General features: G+C 41.7%; 1 protein-coding gene across 2 annotated transcripts; it reads right to left on the bottom strand.

Moving 5' to 3' along the window:
• Positions 1-228: 228 nt before the first annotated feature.
• slc2a1b (solute carrier family 2 member 1b) lies at positions 229-21,957 on the bottom strand. 2 transcript variants are annotated; one of them, XR_013504855.1, is made up of 11 exons: positions 21,598-21,957; positions 11,043-11,138; positions 6,637-6,797; positions 6,061-6,301; positions 5,601-5,763; positions 4,930-5,117; positions 4,592-4,696; positions 4,201-4,302; positions 3,849-4,052; positions 1,796-3,492; positions 229-1,739 (listed from the first exon to the last, which is right to left on the bottom strand). XR_013504855.1 is itself a non-coding variant. In XM_078283372.1 (10 exons), the coding sequence occupies exons 1-10, from the start codon at positions 21,610-21,612 to the stop codon at positions 3,292-3,294; spliced, it is 1,476 nt and encodes a 491-aa protein (XP_078139498.1). In that variant the 5' UTR covers positions 21,613-21,957; the 3' UTR covers positions 229-3,291. The 2 variants fall into 2 exon arrangements, 1 of the variants encoding a protein (XP_078139498.1); XM_078283372.1 differs by having other exon boundaries at positions 229-3,492.
• Between the last annotated feature and the right edge of the window lie 1,132 nt (positions 21,958-23,089).

Raw genomic sequence — 23,089 nt, forward strand, 5'->3', positions numbered from 1 at the left:
ACACACACACACACACACACACACACACACAGTTTTTGTTTCCCTGGTAACTGCTTGCAGGCACTAAGAAATCAATAGAAATCAAAACATTTTCTTTTTTCATGATTTTTTTTTCTCTCAAAAACTCTACTCCTATGCTCAGCAATATGTGCAATAAAAGTCTCTTATTGTTAGTTCCAACAATAGAAACAGACAGGCAGAAAAAATAAAAAAGATCTGTACAAAGCATTCCCGTGTGCATGATTTGTTTTATTCAGCCATCCAACCACATATATCTTACATAAGAGGGAAGAACCGTCCAGGACATCCAGCACATTTTGCATCCCTCTGGTAGAGGTTCACATTCCAACACCATACACACAGGTGCTTTATTACAAACATTTTAATATATACTGTGCACTAAAATGAATGAACACTAGTGAATGCATCTATTTACTGTAACGCAATCCTTCCTTGGTTGATATAAAATCTGAATTAAAATTGTTAGTTCTTTCTCACAACTTATCTTCAGGTATCAAATCTGAGGGAATAGAAGGCAAGTGTGGATGCTAGATGCATGTAGAGATGTACAGCGCTTGGTGCTAATCATTAATTTATCTATCTAAAAGTTAAATATTCTTATATATTTGGGGTGGGTGTGGGTGGGGCTGTAGTATGTGAGTAGTATTTACATCATGTGGCTTTTTTTTAGACCACCAATCTGTGCTGCAATGAGTGGATTTCAGAGGTTGCAGGATGCTTCATCATCCTAATAGGATACATGTGTTTAAAATTAAATGCCCAAAATGCATTGTGAAACTATGTACAGAAAATACAGTTTTGTTATTTGCAATAGATGTCAGTCAGTACTGTAAGTGCATCTTTTTTTGTCCACTGTCATGGCAATCGTCGGTGCCATTACATGATCTTGCTGGTGAAGATATAAGAAGGCCACACAAAGTCAGCTGTTCTTGTAACAAAGAATGGATTGTTACCATATTATATACTACTATATACAATAACTAATAACTAATCATGGAATGATTACAATGGATGTTGACTACTGGGTTGGGTTTGGATCAATGTCCCCATTAGACCATGAATATTACCATATACACTTAGGACTGGCCTGCATGTATTAGACCAAAGAAAACTTCTGCCTTGTAATATGCTTTTATACAACATCTCAATAGATATGAACAAATCATATAATTCCATTTCAAAAATTTTAACATCAAGTAATCCATCAGCAGTACTTCAGTCTCTCGTCAGTAACTGTGTGTCAAAAGCTACTGAAACGCGCTCAAGGTTTTCAGTGACAAAACAACTATCATTGTGAATAATAAAGTGCTGCTAAAAAGATAATTTTCCTCAAACAACACATTTAAAGAAAAGAAAAGCTCTCCAGGTGAGACAGCAGTCGTAGACAGTAACTTGTGCAGGTAACAGGAAGTGTCATTAGGCAGAGCCAAACAAACTATAGAGGTTTCACCAGCTACGCAGTACAATGCATGACCAAAAGAGTGAGCTAGTCAATGACGAATAATTGAGTGCACAAAGCACAAATCAAACTTTACACCAGAACGACAAGTGTCCACTTCTGAAAACACATAATGGACATTGTAGAGTGCGAGGAACACTGGGAGCTCGACCCTGACAGATAAAAAGCACTTTCAGGATAATGAAAACCTGGCAAAAGGCTGAAAACCACATTCATTTTGGTCCCTGTTGTTTTGTTTTTTTTGAAAATATGCTTTCTGCTCTATGGATCAATCAATCAATCAATCAAACTTTATTTATATAGCACCTTTCAAACAAATCATGGATGTCACACAAGAGCAGCTTGCAGCTCACATTTGTGTGAAAAGATCCAGACAGCCTTCAGGCCAATTCACCAGACTTTGACCGCTCCGCAGGTAACTCAAAAAACACTTCAGCAACGATCCTCCATTGAAAGTAGCTTTCAGTCTAGACCAGGGTAAATCTAACCTGAAACCGGCTGCAACATGATAAGGCTAAAAGGAAGATATTGCTTTACAGGAGGGTTGATTATTTTGGACAGGCAACTTGTTTCACCTCAAAAATGTACTGGTTTCGTGAGTCGGTTTGGTTTTGTGTTGACATGAGCCTGCAGTCAGATTGGCTGCTGATTCTGACTGAGTGCATAGTTATCTCATACGATGGTAAGAGGATAAGTGATTCGATTAATCAACTTCCCCGCCATGTTCAGTGCTCTGAGACTGATCTGAGCAGATATTGATCTTGCACAGTCCCATAATTCCATTGCCAAATAAAATTCATCAAGCGTATGGCTACAAGGGAATGGAATAAAAACGCATGAATGAGTTTTCTGGATATATTATGTGGACACACTGTAACTGCTCTGTCTTCATGCCCAAAAATACATCTCATAAAAAACTACACTTTATCATGTGATTTTTTTTTTTTTTCAGTAAGAAATATCTTTTTTTTTTTCTTTAAAGATTAAAATCTGACAGGAGCAAAGAAGTAAAAAAATATATATATATTTACATGACGTGCAGTGCTTTGAGGGTCTTGATTGTTCCAATAATATCATTAAGGAAACAAACAGATCCTCACAGCAATACACCAACATATCACAGCCCATAAACTCCATTAAGACATAACGGTTCCTCATGACTGGAGCACAGGGATTTTTTTGAGGGAAGTGCCCCCTCTGCTGGAGAAAAACAAGGAAGATTTCATCATCAAAGGCTAGCTCTGCAGAATCTGCAGCGCTACAGCAGTACAGTATGACTGATCTGATCTATTAAAAAAGCTATTTTGCACAGTGAAATTCATCTCTAGCTTCAGGGCTCTTTAGCAAGACTACAACAAACTGACTGCACTGTAACAGGCAACAGAGAGAAGAAAAGTAACATAGCAAGTAGCAGTGTGCTCCATGCAAAGAATTTAGTTTAAAAAAAAAAGGCTGGTTGATTGACACCGACACCCCTCTTCCTTCTTTAAAATATTAAAAAGCATCCCAATCTATCCTCAACTCCCCTCTCCACACCCGCCACAGGTCCTAGTGCCCATCAAGTTTACGTTTACTTGTGTGACATGAGAGGGGCAGCAGAAGACGTCAAGTCAGGGAATCATGCAGGGCTGCTCTGTGACGCCCGAAATGTGCTGACAGTGTGAAAATTACTCTACCAGTGTATACGTCTACTTCTAGTCAGCAGACCCCTCTAGTTCCCCCTTGGTCTGAGAGAGAGTTTATGGGGTACAGGAGTTCTTGTCAGGGCATGTGCAGATTACAGAAGGTGTTGAAAAATAAAAGCCAGTCACTCAGAGCTGAGAATCAGCTCCCAGGCTGTTGAGCTCTTCCGGCGAGTGCTTTTCTCCCCCGGTGGCGGCCGACTGGCGGAAACCGGCGGATATCTCGTCAAACGTCCGGCCCCTGGTCTCCGGCACTTTGAAGTAGGTGAAGACGAAGAACAAGAGCAGAAACACAGTGAAGATGACAAAGACGTAGGGGCCGCACAAGTCCTGTGGACAGAGGCAAGGAGAGAGACAGTGTCAATAAAATTATTAAGGTTGTAAAATTAGTAAAGTAGTAAAACTGGCCTGTTAGGTAAGTCCATGTCATAACTGGTTCTATGTAACAAGTAAATGCTGTTCTTGTATGCACACTACTACAAGCTACAAGCTGTCTTTCTCACATTCATTTTAAACATCAAGAACACAGTGCATCCCAGGCAGACCTGGGTCAAACAGTATTTGCTGATAATAACTATCTAATAAAAACTCAGCTATCTGGTTCTACAAGCAGTTAAAACAAGGACTAACAATTGTTACAACTATTATTGGACCCAGATGTGTTCCCTGGTCGTTTATCTACTCACCGCTACATACTGGAAGCACATGCCCACTATGAAGTTGGCAGTCCAGTTGGAGAAGCCTGCGACTGCGAAGGCTGAAGGCCTGGGTCCCTGGGAGAACAGCTCTGCCACGATGAACCAGGGGATGGGACCCGGTCCAATCTCAAAGAACGCCACGAAGGCAAAGATGGCCATGATGCTCACATATGACATCCACTTCAGCTTGTCCTAAGAGAAAAGACACCAAGAATTAGGTTACTTACGCTATGACAACAACTTCATAATCTTTAGCATAATCACCATTAATTGAATAAGGCTGGTAGATAGCTAGGACAACTTAAAACTTAAAACATGTGCTTGATTATGAGAAACCTACTAGCAGAGCCAGGGCGATGGTCATCAGGACGGCAGAGCCGGCCATTCCCAGCAGTCCCACCAGGTGCAGAGACCTGCGTCCAGCTCGCTCCACGACAAACAGCTATGGGAAAAGACAAACAAGATGAGGGATAAGGTCTATGTACAATAAAATAATAAACCATAGATACTAAACAATAAACAAAGTACTGCTGTGGTTTGATTGATTGGTTTGAGCACTTAGAACCAAAGATGTCTCCAAATTCAAAAACTGAGAATCTCTCAGATTACCACATTAAATATTAACTTAATTTCTGAGTAAAAGTCTCTCCACAGCTTGAGGCGCCCTAGTCTCCCTTTTATCTGTAATGATGATTCCACATCAAAAGTTAAAAAGTTTAAACTGTACTCACCGAGACCACGGTGAAAGCTGTGTTAACCACACCGGCTCCAATGGTGGCATACACAGGCTGCGCCACTCCGGCCTTCTCAAAGATACTGGTGGAGTAGTAGAATACCTAAAGCATGGCAACAACAAAGTTTGAACATGGCAGAGTGTTACACATAGTTCAGCAACTTAAATGTGTCCAGGATAGCTGCTTTGTAAGAGAACGTCTGTGTATTTAGGAAGTAAGGAAGAGCCATAGTATGCAAATGTGATGTCTCTATTTGGCTCCTGTGACTGTCTTCAGCATCTTAATGGCGGTTCTCAGGGTGAACAATGGCGTAATGTGTGGGCCTGGAAACTCACAGCGTTGATGCCAGACAGCTGCTGGGAGAGCTGCAGGATGATGGCAATGATCATGGGCTGGCGGTAGAGGGGCGAGCGGAACAGCTCCAGGATGGTCACCTTCTTCTCCCTCATCATCTGCCGGCTCTCCTCCTTCATCTCCTGCATGTCGGCGCTCACATCTGTGGTCCCTCGCAGCTTCTTCAGCACTGGGAGGGGCAGAGCGACGGGGGATCAATACTACTACAGTCTGAAGGGGGGATTCCTATCTTATAAGCTGTTCTGCTCGCTGGGTTTTGTTGACATTTAGTTTCTGTTGCCCAGTTCAGTTGCATTTTTCTTTGTCATCTTGTTTCTTTTTTGTTTGTTTCTTTGGAGGTGAGATGTTTTTATAAGCCCCTTGGATTTTGTGTTTATTTCACCTGCACAGTTTGTCATTTTGTTTTCCTCTTTGTTCAGCGTTTTCTAATTCTTACATGTGCAAACACTCTTGTCACCAGAAAGGCTAAGCCACAGTCAGTTGACAGTTGTTAAGTTTTCAAAATGTTACTCCATGACTTTTTCTAGACTTTCTGTAAAAAGCAATGTTAGATTTTCAAATCAGCTACAACAGCTTCCCCCTCTTCAATTGACAACTTCATGACCTTTCATTAATTATTTGTGTGTGTGTATGTCTGTGTGTGTGGACTCACCTGTCTTGGCCTTGTTCTCCTCGTTCTTGTTGATGAGCAGGAAGCGGGGGCTCTCGGGGCAGAAAGGCAGCAGGATACACTGCAGCAGAGCGGGGATGAAGGTGAAGCCCAAGAGGAACGGCCACAAGGTGGCGTTGCCCATGATAGACTCGATACCAAACACCTGAAATCAACCCAGACGCACAACACACATGAACCACCAGCACAGTTTATAGCTTATATCACATATACATTTTCAGCATGCATGGCCCCAGTAGGACTATAATACATGACTTTGTAGAAAAAGCTTCAAAGTGATATCATTACATCGCATGATAATGTGAAAGATTTAATTTACTATCCCAACTTACAGTATTATGAAGGTCTAACACAACAACTACTTGCCATCTCTTTACAGTTTAAGTAGGCCAACAGTTTTTAAGCAATGGCCTCACCGCCGTTTCATTTGTTATCCACCAACCTGTGCCATGAGGATGCCAATGACGATGCCCAGCTGGTGCAGGGTGCCCAGGGCTCCTCGCAGGGCTGTGGGGGCAACCTCACCCACATACATGGGCACAAAGCCTGTGGAGAGGCCCGAGTAGAGGCCCACCACAAAGCGGCCGATGATCAGCATTTCCCAGGAGCTGCCAATCTTGGACAAGCCCATCAGAGCGGCAGCGATGAAGGCCAGAATATTGGCCATCAGCATAGAGTTCTTCCTGCAGGCAACACAGAACAGTCACAGGCTTTAGGGTTAAATTCAGACAGGTCACACAATAAAAACATCTAAACCCGAAAATAAAAGATCTACATGTTTCCCAAGTTATCAAGGAACAATACAAATTTTTGGCATCAAAATATAACAAACTGCTTCAAAATGTTGTATTCTTACAAGCACAGCTCTAATTTTTGACTTCTCTCTCTCTCTGCATTTTATTGAGAAAATTAATCAAATGTGGTCTGATTCTATTTTAAAAAAGCCCAAGGAATGTGCAAAAATAATAGCGGCAAGGATTTCCACAGTGTTAGACATTAGTGTGTGTTTACGCTTTACCTTCCAAAGCGGTTGACAAAGAGTCCGACAGAGAAGGAGCCGAAGATCCCACCGACGGAGAAGATGGCAACAGCGATGGACCAGAGAGTCGTGAGCGAGGTCTTGGCGATGGGCTCCTGGTAGCGCTCAAACCAAGTCTCATTGATGAAGGCCTCAATGGTCTGTCACAGGGAGAAAATAAACAAATACAAATACATTTTTTTAAATATTTATAAATAATTTGTAAGTAAGAATCTTGAAATATTTTCTGAGCTGGCCTTGCAAACTGGATTTCCCACAGGACAATAATAGGATCATATTGTATCATGTCACATTGTAACACAGTCACATTTACAACAATGTAAAGGCAGCACAGCAATCTCAGCCCCCTGCAATAAAGACATTAGCTGATGAGAATGTCCAGGGATTAATTAATCAAGAACCACATTATGATTATGACTATCACATTGTTATTATTTATGCTAGTAGTAGTAATAGTACTGTTGTCGTTGTTGTTGTTATAGTTACATAAGCTGTTCAGTTCAGCACATAGAGGCAGCTGAACTGTCACTGTTTGGCCAGTGGATGGCAGTACTGTATAATTATATCAATTACTGAGGCAACCAGGAAGTTAACTAGCCCGGTTTCAAGTGTCTGCTCTCCCATGGTTGATGACTATGTTGACAAACACACGCCCAGACGACCTAGTGACAGGTGTTAAGTGGCAAAGTCTGCATCTGCGTGTGTGTGGTGTGTATGTTCGTGTCTGTGGTGACTGGTGAGTAATTTCAATACCCCCCACCCCCGCTCTGAGTCTGCTTAATGGCACAGTGACACGTCTCAGATGATTCAGAACGGTCACCACCCTCTCTACATCCTCCCACAACTATGTGACTTCACAGGTATTCTACTGACCCCCCCCACCACCCCCTCTGCCAACAAACACACGCACGTACGCACCCCCCCCCCCCCACCACCACCACCACCACCACTACCCTATCAAGGCTAGCTCCTGTCATGTGCCTTGGTGATAATATAACATCACCCCTGTATCTAACAATATTTGTTATGCAACACTTAGCAATTAACCTAATATAGAAGCTCTTATATGTCCTCGAGCTCAATGGTGGCATGTGGGATTAAGTATGTATGAAAGCCGATGACAAGTCATGTTTGTCCTTGCCCCACAGTGGCCTCATTAACCTCATTAACCACTTGTGTATGTTACGGCTATCGTATGTCAAGGGCTTTCCTATGGCTAAGGGATACGTACCACATGACCCACTGAGGCTCTTAACGCAAGACTCGGGTTGTGCCCACTATCAACTTACACTCACAAGACCTTACCCCCCTCATGATATCACAAGTTTGTAATCATACACTGTACCCTTGCCCTTTATGCCATCCACACTAAAATGTATGTCAGCAGGAGAGGCAGAGGCACCAACATGGGATCTGGATGTTTTATGCACAGCTAAACAGGAGATGTTTATCATCAAATCTCACCCATCCTCTAAAAAAATGTCTTTTAGTTTGAAGAAGTCTAGGATGTCAGAAGGATCTACGGGTGTGAGCACCACAAAAGCCCAAAGTAAGTGCCACTGAGGACTCTGGGTTTGCACATGGGCAAATCATAAGCACTGGCTCACCAAAGTACATCCATTTTTAGCACAACCATATACAAGAGGCTATTGATGACATAACCCTGACTATAACCCATAGTGAAAAAAGGGCCCTTATACTGCAAGAATAACCCTAACTAAGTATATTCTAGCTGGTAGAGAGAGAATTGAATGGCACGGCTGCTCCTGATAAGTTGCATAATCATTTCATGTTCTCTCCGCAGTCTCAGTAGGCTGTGCAGTCCAAACCACCAGCTGGCTCTGGCCACACAATGAAACAAACCGTCCATTCATGCTATCAGGCCGACTGCATGTGTTGACTGAGCTGGCTGGTGGCTGGGTTGCCGAGGTGCGCAGAGTACTCAGCATGCACAGGGACAAACATCCATTTTAACAAGTGAAATAATCTGCAACACTTACTTTTCTTAAAACAAGTGAAAAAATAAAGGAATAAAGTAATCTATCTTGTTTTCAGGGCAGTTTTACCAGAGAAAATTCAGATGACTCCACTGGTATCAAGATTATATCCTTTAATTGTTAGATTATTGTTGATTATTGTTAAGATTATCACTCTTTACATTCAATTACTTTTGTAAAATGGATATTTTTTGCAGTGTGGAGCTGGCAGACAGTTAAAACAGGAGTATAGGACAGCGAGCTGGAGCAAGGCCCTTGACGGAGCATATCTAATCAGACTCTCTCGTCGGTGCATGGCTTGCATCACAGGCAGCGCCAGCATCACTCCGGCCTTTATCGCACACTGATGCAGAGGGGGAGAGGAGTCGGCGATAATCAGAGGTGTTGTTGCTATATAAAAGTTGTATTAGTAATAGTATAGCCTATTAAGGGGTCATCAACTAGGAAAGGATTAGGAGCCTGTGTTGAGCAACACCACTGTGAACTGTTTCTCTGTACTCTCCCATTCTTCCTCCGAAACAGCTGTTGCATTGATTGAACCGTGGGCATGTGACACTTCTTACAACTGTGTTTGTGTGTGTGTGTGAGAGAGAGAGAGAGAGAGAGAAAGAGAGAGAGAGAGAGAGAGAGAGAGAGAGAGAGCCTAGGCAGGGAGTTGGGAGGGGGATAAAGAGCCGATATGGCAGGTTTATACTAGCCCAGTGTGTGAATGTTAACAAACCAACATATTTACCCTCTCTCTCTCAAACTGCAGCCCCTCACCCAGCCTGAAGGCACTTTGTGGCTCCCCAGCTGAGCTCCATGAAGCTGAACACGTGGAGTTTTCATGGTGGAAGCCAGGAAAAACCTATTACACCTATATTACCATATTTCCTATATGTTACCATTAAACCTATATTATTTTTCAGCACCTAAGAACATTTATATGAGTGCTGCAGTGTTTATAATCTACAACCAGTTTACAAAATATCAGGAATGGGATCATATCATTCACCTAGATTCACCTGGTCAGTCTACTTAACTAATGGAAAACTTGTTTTTACTCTCAGTGGAAACAATGAGCGGCTGTATTATATCATCAAAGTCTGTGATGGCTCTGACAGTATGATGATAGAGAACGAGACGTCCAGATTAAAGTCTCTGTCTGTGATGGAGGACAAAGAGGCTGGCCTGACAGAGAGAGAGCACAGCAGACAGCTGCAACTGTAGATCAGTGTGACAGAGGCAGTCAGTCACCGGCACAGAGAGACGAGCCCTCATATGTCAAAGGTAAATGAAATGGGCAGGAAGAGCTCTGGACCGCCTGGCAACACACCTGTGACCTGTGGAGAGGTCTGGCTAGCCGCAGGGTGTGTTCAGACAAAGGTTAATATGTGTATGGCTTGGCTTAACCCTTTTAGTAGACGGGGCGGGCATTAGTTATTGACACGTGATGCACTATAGACCATATCCCCGGGATATGAAAGTTCTTTTGTGCTGCTTTCTGTCAATAAATCCTATTGTAGCTTTAGTCCTGAGGGGAATGAAAAGCTATCTTCATATTACCTTGGGTTCTTACGGGAATAGGGAACTTCCTTCATCCTCATTTGATCTCCTCTTTAGTCAGAAAACTCACGTGCAATACAGAAACAATGATCTTCCTTCCATCTCACTTCACATATATACAGTAAACTGCTGTTTTGTTTCCTTGTTTAGCTTTACCCAGCCTGTTCCTGGTCGGCAGTCTACCAAGTCAGGGGCCATTTTTGGGCATGGAAACACTCTTTTACGCAGGGATCACTGGGAGTCTTAAAAATGGAGATGTCCTTGGAGCCTAAAAGCAACTATTATTAGCCCGTGCTTTCTGTCTTGTTCTCCCATCCTCCAGGCAGCGAACATCTCAACCAGCACTAGGACCAGCAGGTTGACAGGGAAATTGATAGCATAGCGTAGCCGGTTGAGTTCAGTACACCGTGTAGTGGGGCCTATATATATATATATATATATGTACCTGGGCTTGCCTAGACTAGACTCTCTCCACTACTGCATATAACCCTGTCCCATTACATCTCTCTTTTTCCATTTCCACCACACCAAGATCAAATCATATTTGCAAATAATTCTCACTGTTTGTTTTAAACTTTTTGTAGTACCAGATGGTTGAAGCTTAAAGAAAGAGGACAATTCAGATTATCTCAAGTTATCAGTCACAGAAAAGTGTACTAAACTGTCTTTCAAATACTTTCTAGTGATGGTCTAAACTTTCTGGCACTAACTGTACTCACTGATCTGCACTCATCATATGCGGCAAACCCCAGATATTTGTCACCTTGGTAGGCTTGATAGCAAACCATTTAAAGTATTTGGAAATACTATTTAACCCAGGTCTGCATGACACACACAACTCACCTTTTGAGGGGCATTGATGACACCTGTGTTGTAGCCAAACTGGAGAGAACCAATCACAGCTGTTCCCACAGCCAGCATCAGCTGGAACGTCACTTGCTACAAGGAAAGAGGAAGAAAAGATCAGGAAAGAGATTAGAGTTAGGGCAAGTACTATTCACCACTTCACCATTTAGACAAATAAATAAATAGGAGCTGGGAGCACAAAACAATATGTTGACAGTTGTATCACCTTTCTGGTTGGACAATAACAAGTGTCTCCTGACTACTTATCGATTCACAAACAGAAAATGTGATAGACTGCCAATTATTCTTTTTATTTATTTGAACAAAGCATTAACTATCCTGCTCTATCACTGACATTAAGTAACTTCTGTGCATTTCACACTTGTAGAGCTTCAGCAGCTCTGGAAATAACTGACTTAACAAAATGTTCAGGCTGTCCAGAGTCAAATTTTACAGATCCCCAGGGCTTGTACATAAAGAGTATAATGAATGCATTGTTGAGTAACGATACTCAGTAAATGCTTGAGATCAGGTCTAGTGGGCTATGTTATGCAACATGGTGAAATTGGACCGCCCATAATGGATGCCACACAACATCCAAAGGGGGCGGTCCCAAGACAAACAGAGAGGAGCTGGAGGAAGGCATCCTCAAACTCTCAAGCCAGTAGTAGGGGGCAGTAAGCTGTGGTGCATTAGGACCCGCATCCAACAGCCAGCTCTCATGGGAGGGGGCCGGGTTAAGCCTAGCCCTAACCCATGTTATTGTCCATGTTCCTGTTATTACAGAAGTCATTGGATGCCTGATCTCAGTAGAGCCCGGAGATTGGCAGAGATTTTCCTCATACCACGAAGCTAACAAACCAGAGCAGACTATGACTGAGTGTTGTCTCTGTCCATTTCCCCCTCTCCAGACAGGCAAACAGCAGCTTCAACCACATGGCAACAACTTCCCTTTTTTTGTTATTACTTCTACTATTACTACTACCACCATGTTGTTGTTTGATTTGTAACAAACTTCATACAAAACTAACTTTACAAAGTGCAATGAAGAAACAAGCAAATCAAACAAAAAGGATGAGTAGAAAGTAGAAATCAATCAAGAAATTCAAATTTAGATTGTTTTTGATTTGGATACAGAGCGGACAGCAGAGGCATTGGTTACAGGACTTTTCCTGTCTGACAGTCATCTATATACTGTATCTGTCGTCTGTCATCACCAGGCATTGCGTTTTGATGATCAGCGTGTTGTGATTAGCCACAATGATTCACGCCAGACCACTTCCTCATATTTTGGTAACAAAGAAGATGGTAAAACTATGTTGGTAGTTTAACCCATTAAAAACAGAATCAAAATAGACTAGTCACCTCTAAATCCATTTCACTTTAACTAAGTGAGCAGGTAGAACTTCAGTGTCTTTGACAGGACACACTGCTGCTGTTGCAGGGATCAAACCTGTGACCCTTCAGTTATGTGATCACGGGTTTGAGCCCTACACATCCATCCTGGTGAAGTCTCTTTGAAGACACTGAACTCATCCCTGCTTGTTGTAACTCTCTCTCTCTCTCTCTCTCTCTCTCTCTGGACTTCACATCAAAATGCAGCTTTCCAAGTGAGTCTGCAGTTGTGACACTGGCACTAGTATTTCTATCTATGCATGCACTCATTTTACAAGGACTAAATAGTGATTCCTGCCTCTGTATCTCAGTAAAATAGAGTGTCCTTGAGAGGACAGCTTTATCTGAGCTACCAAAAAGGAAGATAACAATAGAGCGAACACCAACATCAGGTTTCAATACACGGACTATGCTTAGAAACTATTTGAAAAGGTTGTCCATGCTCCAGGCTACTTTTAAATAGTGGTTTTCTTGGTGAGAAAGGTAGCCAAGGCAACACAAGGCTATAACATTTTTGTGAATGCTAGAATTCCTCCCCTCGTGGTGGAGGGGGAGGGGAGTTGAAGAAAAAAAAAGCCCTGTGTGTCCCTGTGTGTTTGGAGGCAATCACTCCAGCATGTTCAGCCAGTGCCATGCTCATTTGTGGAGACCTAAAAAATGGGCCGGGCCGAGAGACTCAAGGGCCCGCCTAGAGTTACATCTGAGCCAATAAGGAGTTCGTTGTGAGTCCTCCAGGGTCACCAAGTCCATGACAGGGGCTGCTTAGCCACAGGATATAAACACAAGCACACACACACACACACACACACACGCACACACACACACTCAGACACACTTTTCAATATTGTGGGTTGGGCTCTTAAAGGAACCAAGTTGCCTTTGCATAGACCTACCAGAGCTGATGTCATTCTCAGAAGTCACTGCTTCCTCTGGGACGCCAAATTAACAAGAAGCAGCGCTGGGTTCCAGTGAACTCTCTGCTACCATTTAGTTCTTCCAAAGAAACACTACGTATCATCTCTGAGCAAAGTTTGAAAGGTAGTTACTAGAGTCTGGTGGAGTCTGATGGAGTCTGGTAGAGTCTGGCGCCCTTTAAGGCAAACAGCTGAAACGACTTGCAAATACACCCTAAATATGGATGCTTGAGTCCAGCAGCTAAGGGCTGTCAGACTGGGGAAGGCAGTGTGTGTTAAAGGGGCATGAAACACTCCTCTGTGACATCTTTACCTTTAACCTACATACCAGGAGACCGCCCTCACTCTGGCCTCAATGTATACAAACAGACCAAGGAGTTAAAAGACCAACATGTTGCCATCACAAAGGCTGGGAGTCAGTTAAGTGAATTTACTTAATTCAGCGAGTTGTTGCCTTCATTTAAGATGTAAGGAAATAAATGTTCTATCGTTAATGAATGTGTATTACTTTAATTGTAGCCTACATTTTAGATTTATTCAGTTCACAACACAAACCGACTCCAACCGAAACACAGTGTCACAAACGGAGACAGAAACAGTTTTGCCCCCACCCACACAGACATAAATGCCAAACCTACCCTCTTCCTCTCTTATCTTTCAAAGTAAGAAAGTGGGTGAGTTTAGTGCTGCTCCCAGTATGCGGAAAACATTGTGAATAGCAGCAGCTGTGGCATACTATACGTCTTCCTCACTGGGGAAACAATGAAGTCACACCCAAATAAACTATTTCATGATCATAGCCCCAAAGCCACCAAATGTAATGGGTCCTGTTGTGCCTTGGCTCTGTCCTTGGTGTCGTTTTACTCAGCTGCAGCTGCCAGTTGTGTTTACACTACTAAATGGAGTTTTTTTATCTGTTTACTCACAGACGATGGCTGGTTAGCCACTCACAAGGGCCTGGCGTCACGCTGATCATATTTAAACACATTAGTCTACGTACAAATCTAATTCTTGATCTGATTACAGAAGTATGCGTTGATGAGAATGTGATGGAGGCCTTACTGTGATGATAACTGAGTACTCTGAACGCCTCGCTCTGACTACTAACTGACTACTGAGCATGCTCTGTAGAGTGGAAAGAAACTACAATGAAATGAGCAATAGCATAATTAAAAAGTTACACTGAACTATTTTGACAACTGAAGACAACTAAAAGATGGCCAAGATTTCACCATCTAGACTTTACTTCAAATATTACTTACCAACTTGCATTAGCTTACAATTCCCAGCAGTAAGAGGCATATTTCTGAATAACATGTAGTGTTTGCAACAGGAAAATTCATTATCTGGCTATGTAACAAATAATAATAAATTCAGTAGAACGTTGAATCACAGAATGAGCCAGATTTGGAGAACTGGTTGTCAATTTCATGTAGTTAACAATGACTCACAGCCTTTTGTATACATTAAAAGCTCAGGCATGAGACATTCACTAGGCCTAGGATTGATAAAATTGTCCATAACAAGGAAGTGACAACAGTGACTTGAGAATTGAGTCTATATGGGCCTACATGACTACTGTTCACATTTTACTGCACTATTTTACCATCCAACTAAAAATGTAAAATAGAGGAGGCTGGTAGAGTAGACAAACGCTGCCAAGGCCAGAACTTAGCAGCATTTGGTTAGCAGTTGATAGTAATTTCCCACTCTTCTCATGAAAACCCACTTGTTCTACTCCTAGACTGAATCAATGCTCAATGGCACCACTGGAGCATTTTCCTAAATAAATAAATATAGAAAATACGGGGTCAGCAAGGACAAAAGTGTCTTTTCACTTGACCTCAGCAGTTCATTAAAGCTTCTGACATATTGCATCAGCACCCGGTGTGGGTCTCTTCAGTGTGACATCCTTTTTGTCATCTCATGACTTTAGTTTATTAAAATGTTTCCTCTCTAGATTCTGAGAAAAGCTAAAGGCCCATGCAAATGTTTCCTCTCTGCCTGTGAACAGTGAAACATGTTACGTAGGCAGCGGCTGAATTTTAGCCTAGTCACTGTGATAAGGCTTAAATACTAATGCTGTTGGCTGTAGCTTAAATCAACAGGTACCACAGTCTCTCGGCTCTTATTGAGGCCCATGGTAAACACTGACAACAGGCAGCATGACTGATATGGATATTTTATTCAGATACATGTTTTGGTTAAAGTCATTATGCTATAAAATTAAGGCCTGTGCAAATTTACAGAGCAGCACACCCGCGCTACCATCTAATTAACTTTTCCGATCACATAGATTAGGCCTAGGCATTTTTATTGGATTAATGACAATAAAGGATAATGAGGTTGAATTTTAAGAACAGTTTTTCTCCAAATTAGGGTTTAACACGACCATAACCACCTAAATATTTGGACCTTCGTTTCAGTGTTTATGTTTGAGCTGTGCTTCATCCAACATCCAAACGGTGGTGAAACCTCTTCACATGAAGTTGATCTATGAGATGAGCCTGAGCTTGAGCAAACATATAAAGTAATCCTGAGTCCTCTCTCGCTAACCCGGAGTGTACACACACCACCACCGAGTTATTACCTGCGACTCCTCGGAGGGTAAATGACAACTACTAGGACACACAGAACCCTACCAGGAAGCAGCAACTTAAGATGTGACGTATAAACTCAGCTGACGGTGGGGTCAAACCTATTCTTTGAAGAACAAGGGAAAGGGTTGGGTCACAACAAAGGAGAGAGGAATGCCACTGTGCTGAAACAGACACTTCCACATACTGTAAATATGAGGAAGAGTATATAAAAAGAAATTATCCAACCGCACACTGTGAGGCTTTGCTGACAATATAATCACATCTTTATTTCTGTCTTGTAGCACTTGCAAATACGCTTATAAAAGGAGCGAACAACAATTACATGACTTCATGACTTCATGTAATCTGTGTAGTTTTACAGATGCAAATTACATTACCGAGTTTAAACACCTGTGATGTATTGGTGCAATCAGTAAGCGAACCAGAGGAAGCAAGCGGAACGCGTTGTTTGCTCCTTTTATAAGCCTATTCCAAAAATAAAGATGTGGTTATATTGTCAGCAAAGCCTCACAGTGTGCAGTTGGATAATTTCTTTATATGGACTATTTTGTATTCCTGTGACCAAGCAGCACCTGATTATAAGTGGCTGTGGCGGAGTGGCTGAGGTAGAGTATCTTCATCGCAACCTCAACACCACGGGTCAGATGCGAGTAGTCACACAGACGCTATGAGGTGCTATTTCATCATTAGTCCCTTCAAACATGGTTAGTCATCTGGCCACTACTGACCACAGGCTGGTAATGGAGAACATCTGTAATGCTGAATTCATCTTACGGTAAGCCTAAGCAACCCAATTCCATGTAAGAGACATGACAGCTGAGGTGTATCAGCCACGCAATCCCTAACATATTTGACCGAATTCCCACGTGAGGAGTGACATGCCATTTTCTTCTGTAAAGTAGTAAAAATAGCAGCGGCTGAGAAGGAAAAAAGAGAAGAGATCTACTGGGATACACATGAAATGAAACATTGGGAGGTGCTATTTGGTGAGGCATTGCTCTGTTTAACATTTATAAATTTGATCACATGCCTTCATCAGGGAGTGTCAGTAATACGCACATTCACACTGTTGCTCCTCTTGTTTTTTTGTCACCTTAGCTACCCGGATTTCTATCCTATTTTACTGATAAACATCACATAATACATACAGCTAAACATCACTTAAAACCCATTTTTATAGACTTGCTTTTATGTGATGTCGTCTTTTTTATCCTCTTTTTTTTTTATTGTCTCTTTATCGTCTTTTTATCGGCTTTTTAACATCTTTCTATTGTCTTTTTACATCTTTTATCTTAACTCTGTCTTAATTCTATCTTACTTTTATTCTATTTTACTGTTTATTTTGGTTTTCATCCAACGATCCCTGTTTATTATCATTTTATTGCCTTTTAAATTAATAATTGGAGTATTCTGCTTTTATTTTGTCTGTCAAAGCACTTTGTAAACTCTGTTTTTAAAGGTGCTATATAAATAAAGTTATTATTATTTTTATTATTATTATTATTATAATGTGTGACACACGGCCACTCCTGACACGCCCTTGTTATCTGTGACTATAACTGTGAATCACCAAAGCCAGACGAACAGAGGATTTCCTTTGAGTAAAGTAAAATCACCAGGTCCGGAGGTGGTGCATTGTTTAAAAAGAAGAAGCCAATAAAGCTCCGTAGTTCAGGTCGGATCGCTTCCTCCCAGCCCTGTGAGTACCAGGGTCTTAGTGATGGCCTACGCAGCCGGCATCACGTCCCCGCAAACGTCACCTCTCTCGTCTCAGGTTACACAGCTCTGGGGAATCCAATCTCCCTCCTCATCCTGCCCTATGTAGTTCTACAGCTGAGAACGCACCAGACCTGGGTAAAATAGTACACACAAATAAGTCATAGCAGTTGTTTTAACCTGTTTGGGGTACTGGAGATGAGTGTAATTTACTGCATTAAAATAATTCAGATTGAAGGAGATTACCAGTGTCATTTAGTGTTACAGCCCATTTACTAGTTTACTGTCCCTAATCATTTTGCAATGCATGCTGCATGTAATTAAATTTTTTAACACTTTTAACGCACAAGACGCCCCCAAATAAGAAGATGTGGATGTGAGATTAAAGTTTGTAAGGTGACATGTTTTTGAGGGATTATTTCCTGGTGGAGACGTATTTAGTAAATGATTTACTCATTTATTATAATACTATTTCTTCCTCTGGGTGTGACTGACAGTAATCAGGGCGCAACATAATGCGCGCACTGATATAAAACCACTCAACTTGGGCACAATGAAATAATGAAACAGAAACTTTAATAAAACCAAATTAAGGCTTTGTGTTTACTGTGATGAATTATCTAGCTGGGGCAATTTTCAAGTCTGTTTAAGTTGTTTTTTATACTGTACAAGAATGAATGACAGCAAATGGCTTCTTCTGGGAGGGAGGAAAACAAGCGCTGATATCTCCAACTATGCTGAGTGTGTGCAGACACCACCAGGAATATTGTAAAGGAGAGGTGCAACCTAGACGATTGACACCATCATTGAACAAGATTGTGTCAGGTAAATTGTCAAACACAGAAAAGCACTGAAAACAAACTTTAAAATGCCATCCTGCGATTGTCTAAACTTTCTGGTACTTTCTGGCACCTAAGCAGCCTAAAACAAACTACAAAGTAGTGTTTGTATTTGGCCCAAGTCTGGCACACACCATCACATTATGTAATATACTACCGAAGAACAAATCAACAGTTCATTTGACTTCACAGAGATGTCCATGAAAAGGATAGAGGACAGCCAGAGGTGGTTAAACCGAGGTCTGACGTAAACATAATATTCCACGTCAGTTCTGATTCGTTAAACCTAGATAATCTCAATTGAAACATGAAGTCAAAAAAACCTGGAGGACAGTGCTAGGCCCTGCATGTCGGAAAGTTTTATCCAACCTTTACCTCCACGTGAATAGCGATTAGTAACGTTGGTCAGTACAATGCGCACAATGCCATCCAGTTTCTCAAGAAAGTGAATTAAGCCCTGGCTCTTGGTTTCTTGCCCATTTCAATTAAAGCCCTCCTAGATCTCTCTTAATCCCAAACTTTTGAAGCAAAGTCTCATTAGGCATCATTAGACCACGGCTGACAGTTACACTGAAGGACATACTGAAGAGGGGTAGTCAAGCAGAGAAAAATAAACCTACTGGACTGTCTTGGGGAAGGCAGTGGATGGAGACGAATTAAGCCTGTACAAGACAGGCAGGAGCTGGTTGTCGGCTCTGGACCCCAATCAAAATGCCTGAGCTGTCAAGTCTGTCAGGAATCAAGCGGCTAGGGGCTGTTTCCCTCACCACGGATCAGGTCAACTGTATGCTCGACCCCAATTACCATTTTTTATTCCTTATGCAGGAAAATAAGACGACTGAGGTGAGTTTTCAGTCCCAAACAAAGCCTTCTGTTGTTCAGAATGAAGCTCTTTAAGAGGGCTAACGATGTGAGGATAGACATTATATCATCATACTGATGGAGAAGCGGTGTGATTAAGGTAAAATAACTACATTATTATTGGAACATAACTGAACTGGAGGAATGAGAATTACAAATTTTAAATTTGCAGCGCTGTTAAGAAGAAAAGGTGCCTGAATCTCTACTTCTACCTGAGCAGATGCAGAGTGTGTCTATTGCCTGAGACCAACAGGACAACGCCTTACTGAAACAGTGATCGCTCTGGCAAGTTTTCAGACGGGCATTACAAATTAAACATGAGCACCTCGCGTAAACACACCTCTGAATCTACAGTAAGTTACTTTGCTTAAAATCAAACCAGTGAAAATTTGTTTTGACGCACTGAGCCAGGGTTTTTCGTGTATTTTGCGTATTCTACCACTCAAACTCTGGTGTGAACTACTTGCTGAAGTTTCCACTTTCTTGACTTCCGCGCACATACCTAGGCATCACTAAACACAAGCCAGGTATGAAAATCCTGACCACGAGATGTTAATTAGCCCATGTCTAAGTAGACTGCGCTCAGCTACTGCAATAAGCCCAGACACACACAAACAGCTCAACGCTGCTGGAAGCAACAAAACACAGAGGGGGATGATGCAAACGGCCAGGGAAGGAAAGGGTCAAGGCTCTGACCCCCCTGGCTCTTGGGCTACTGCGTGTTCCCTTGGCGGTCTCTCACTCTCTCTGGAAATCTGCAGTGTCGGTGTCACAGTGGGAACTGGGAACAGAGAAACCCTTTCCCATCACGTCCACAACCAATCCTGCCAGCTGAGGGGCCATGACAGCACAGCATGCATGGTGGAAAAATAGCATGTAAGGGGGATGGATGGAGAGAACAAAACAACAACAAAGGGAACATGGGTCTGACCACCATGTCAAACTGCTGTTACATCAACTGCTCTATTACATCAAAGAGAGAGTTAGAGGGGGAAGAAGAGTGACATTTTAGGCCTACATGCTTCACTCTACTGTATGTCTGTGTATGTAAAGGGCAACCACAAGCCAGCACCAGGATGGAGTCAGCCATATCAGACACCAGATAAGTCACGTTTACTCTCTGAACAATGAGCATCATGCTTTTTTACTAGGTCACATTGTATAAAAAGATACAATGTGTGAAGCCTGATACTCTTGGCTTTTGATCATTATATCCACAGTAGATGACGTTAGCTATTGTCTGGATCAAGAATGGCAAGTTTGGAATGATGCTGGATTAGGAATTAGTGTTAGATCAGCGTATTAATGGTATTATGTGAGAATATATGGAAAAATCACTATTATTTTCCTATAGGGACTTACAGTGAGTCTGTGATACTCAACAGTGAGTTTATAGAGACCTTATTGCACTCAATGGTATTTTTCCTCTTCTATGGTATCACTGAATTATTGGGACTCACAGTTTTGTTGCGATGTCTGTATATTATCCATATTAAGTTTATTACAGGATTACTGTGGTTCTATTTTGTAAGGTCATAACAGAAACTTAATACTAACGAATTTATTAGTGTGGAGGACCTTATTATAACAGTGTCTCAGATATAAATAGCTCATCTCAGACCTGGACTTGGGGCACGTAAGACACGTACCCCAGGAACAGAGCAGCATAAGACTTGGCTGTGGGTAGTGTGTGACATATTACTGGCATCACACCCCCCACCCCCACAATACACACGCCATTGCATATACCCGCCTACCATGACATAAGAGAACTATATGATGCATTTTAGATGGAGACTATGAATATTATAGGAATATTATAGTGATACCATAGGAGATGCCATAAGCTCACTATAAACTCACTGTTGAGCACCACATAGCCTACACACTTTAAGTCCCTATAGTAATAATACAGAAATATTATACAGAAATATTATAGCGATGCCGTACGAGGTAAAATACTATCACAAAGTACCACAAACTCACTGTTGAGCACCACAGACACACTATAAGTATCCATAGAAATATTATATAAATATTACAGCAGTTGTATAGTGATTTTTCGTCAGAGCACGTGCAAATGCCTCAAGGCTAAAAATATTTCTTTAATGAACCCGCTGAACTCGTTCGCTGCTTGACTCACACACTGACAGCGCTGTGACGGCAACCCAACTGGTTTGACAGGACTGAAGCACTCTTTGTTTATATATGACTCTGAAATTATTACCTTTCCTGAGTCCATGGCGGCGTCGTAAGTCTATGGAGCGATATTCTTTCTTTATTCTTTCTTTGTCCTCGTCTTTTTTTTTTGTTGTCAAAGTTGAAGGCGGTGGAAGAACTTCCTTGGGATCTCCCCTTTTCTTTTTAGCCGCTCAGAAGTCACTCATTTTGTAGTTCCCCGCTGAAAATGACTTCAAACTTCACTGATGCAGTCGCGTTTTCAAGGGCTTCACAAGCTATTCTTCTTGTTGTTCTTCTTCTTCTTCTTCTTCTTCTTTTTCCGCAGCTTTTAGTTGAGGTTGACTCTCTCCCGCGCGGTATTGTTTTCGGAGCTCAAACAGGTTTATTCACAGCTTCATAGCTATTTAAAAGTCTTCCCAGATGAAGATGTTGAGTTGCTGAAGTAGTACGGCCCGCGTGCCTGTCTAGAAATGGCTCTTTGGGGACATAAAGCCGGGTAAGGTTAATATATTTCGTTCAGCTGACGCAATTTTAGTGGGGTGTGCCTGCGCAGAGAGGCCCGTCCCTCCGTTCAGCCAATGAAAGCGCTGCATCTCTGCACCAAAACCACGCTTACTTAAAGCTTGGCACCACGCACATAGGAGAGCGGCAGTGCAGGACTTAATGCAAACTTGGCTGCCCGCACGCAGGCACACACTGCAAAAAATATCCATCTCAACAGGTCGTTTTTATCTAGAACTGAATCTAAAAATCGTATTTTATTTTATTTTTTTTTTTAATTAAAACAAGTGAAGAATCTGCAAATGGTTTGAGATAATTTTACTTGTCTCCAATGCAAAGCAACTTTTTTCAAGTATTTTCTTGAAGTAAGCATAATTTTCTTATCACTTAGTGATCTGCCTTATTTCAAGATGCTGGCACTTCCTGAAATAGCTGCATTGGAAACAAGTGGAACTGTCTCATCCCATCGGCAGAAATTTGCACTTGTTTTTAAGGAAAATAAAATTTTAACAATGAATTTGAGATAGCATGGCTTGTTAAAATGGACATTTTTGGCAGTGCAGATAGGCTACATGAAGTGTTCACACACAGACAGACATATGAAACACTTAATATATGCACTATGCATGCTATATTACATGGCACATATAAAGTACATTTATATGTACAAGTGGTTCATATATTTATGTGATTATTGTGTGTGTGTGTGTGTGTGTGTGTGTGTGTGTGTGTGTGTGCGTGCGTGCGCGTGTTTGCCTGTGTGTCTGTTTGTCTGTGTGTCTGTCTGTGTGTGTCTGTGTGAACATCTCATATGTGTGTGTCCACAGTAAAGTTTGTCCAAGTCCAAACAGCCTCTCATAGAAATGTGCAAAGTGGAAACTGCTTACAATGTCTGTTACATTTACTAGAGTGGGAATGAAAAATAATTCATCCACCATTCTAGTTATTTACCTTTTGCGCAATAACTTAAGAGTTTATACCTGGGATTCTTTTCAAGAACACTTTCTAAGAATATTTTTCATCATCAAGAACACTTC

Source organism: Centroberyx gerrardi, chromosome 5 (assembly GCF_048128805.1).
Source record: "Centroberyx gerrardi isolate f3 chromosome 5, fCenGer3.hap1.cur.20231027, whole genome shotgun sequence".
Classification (NCBI taxonomy): Eukaryota; Metazoa; Chordata; class Actinopteri; order Beryciformes; family Berycidae; genus Centroberyx; species Centroberyx gerrardi.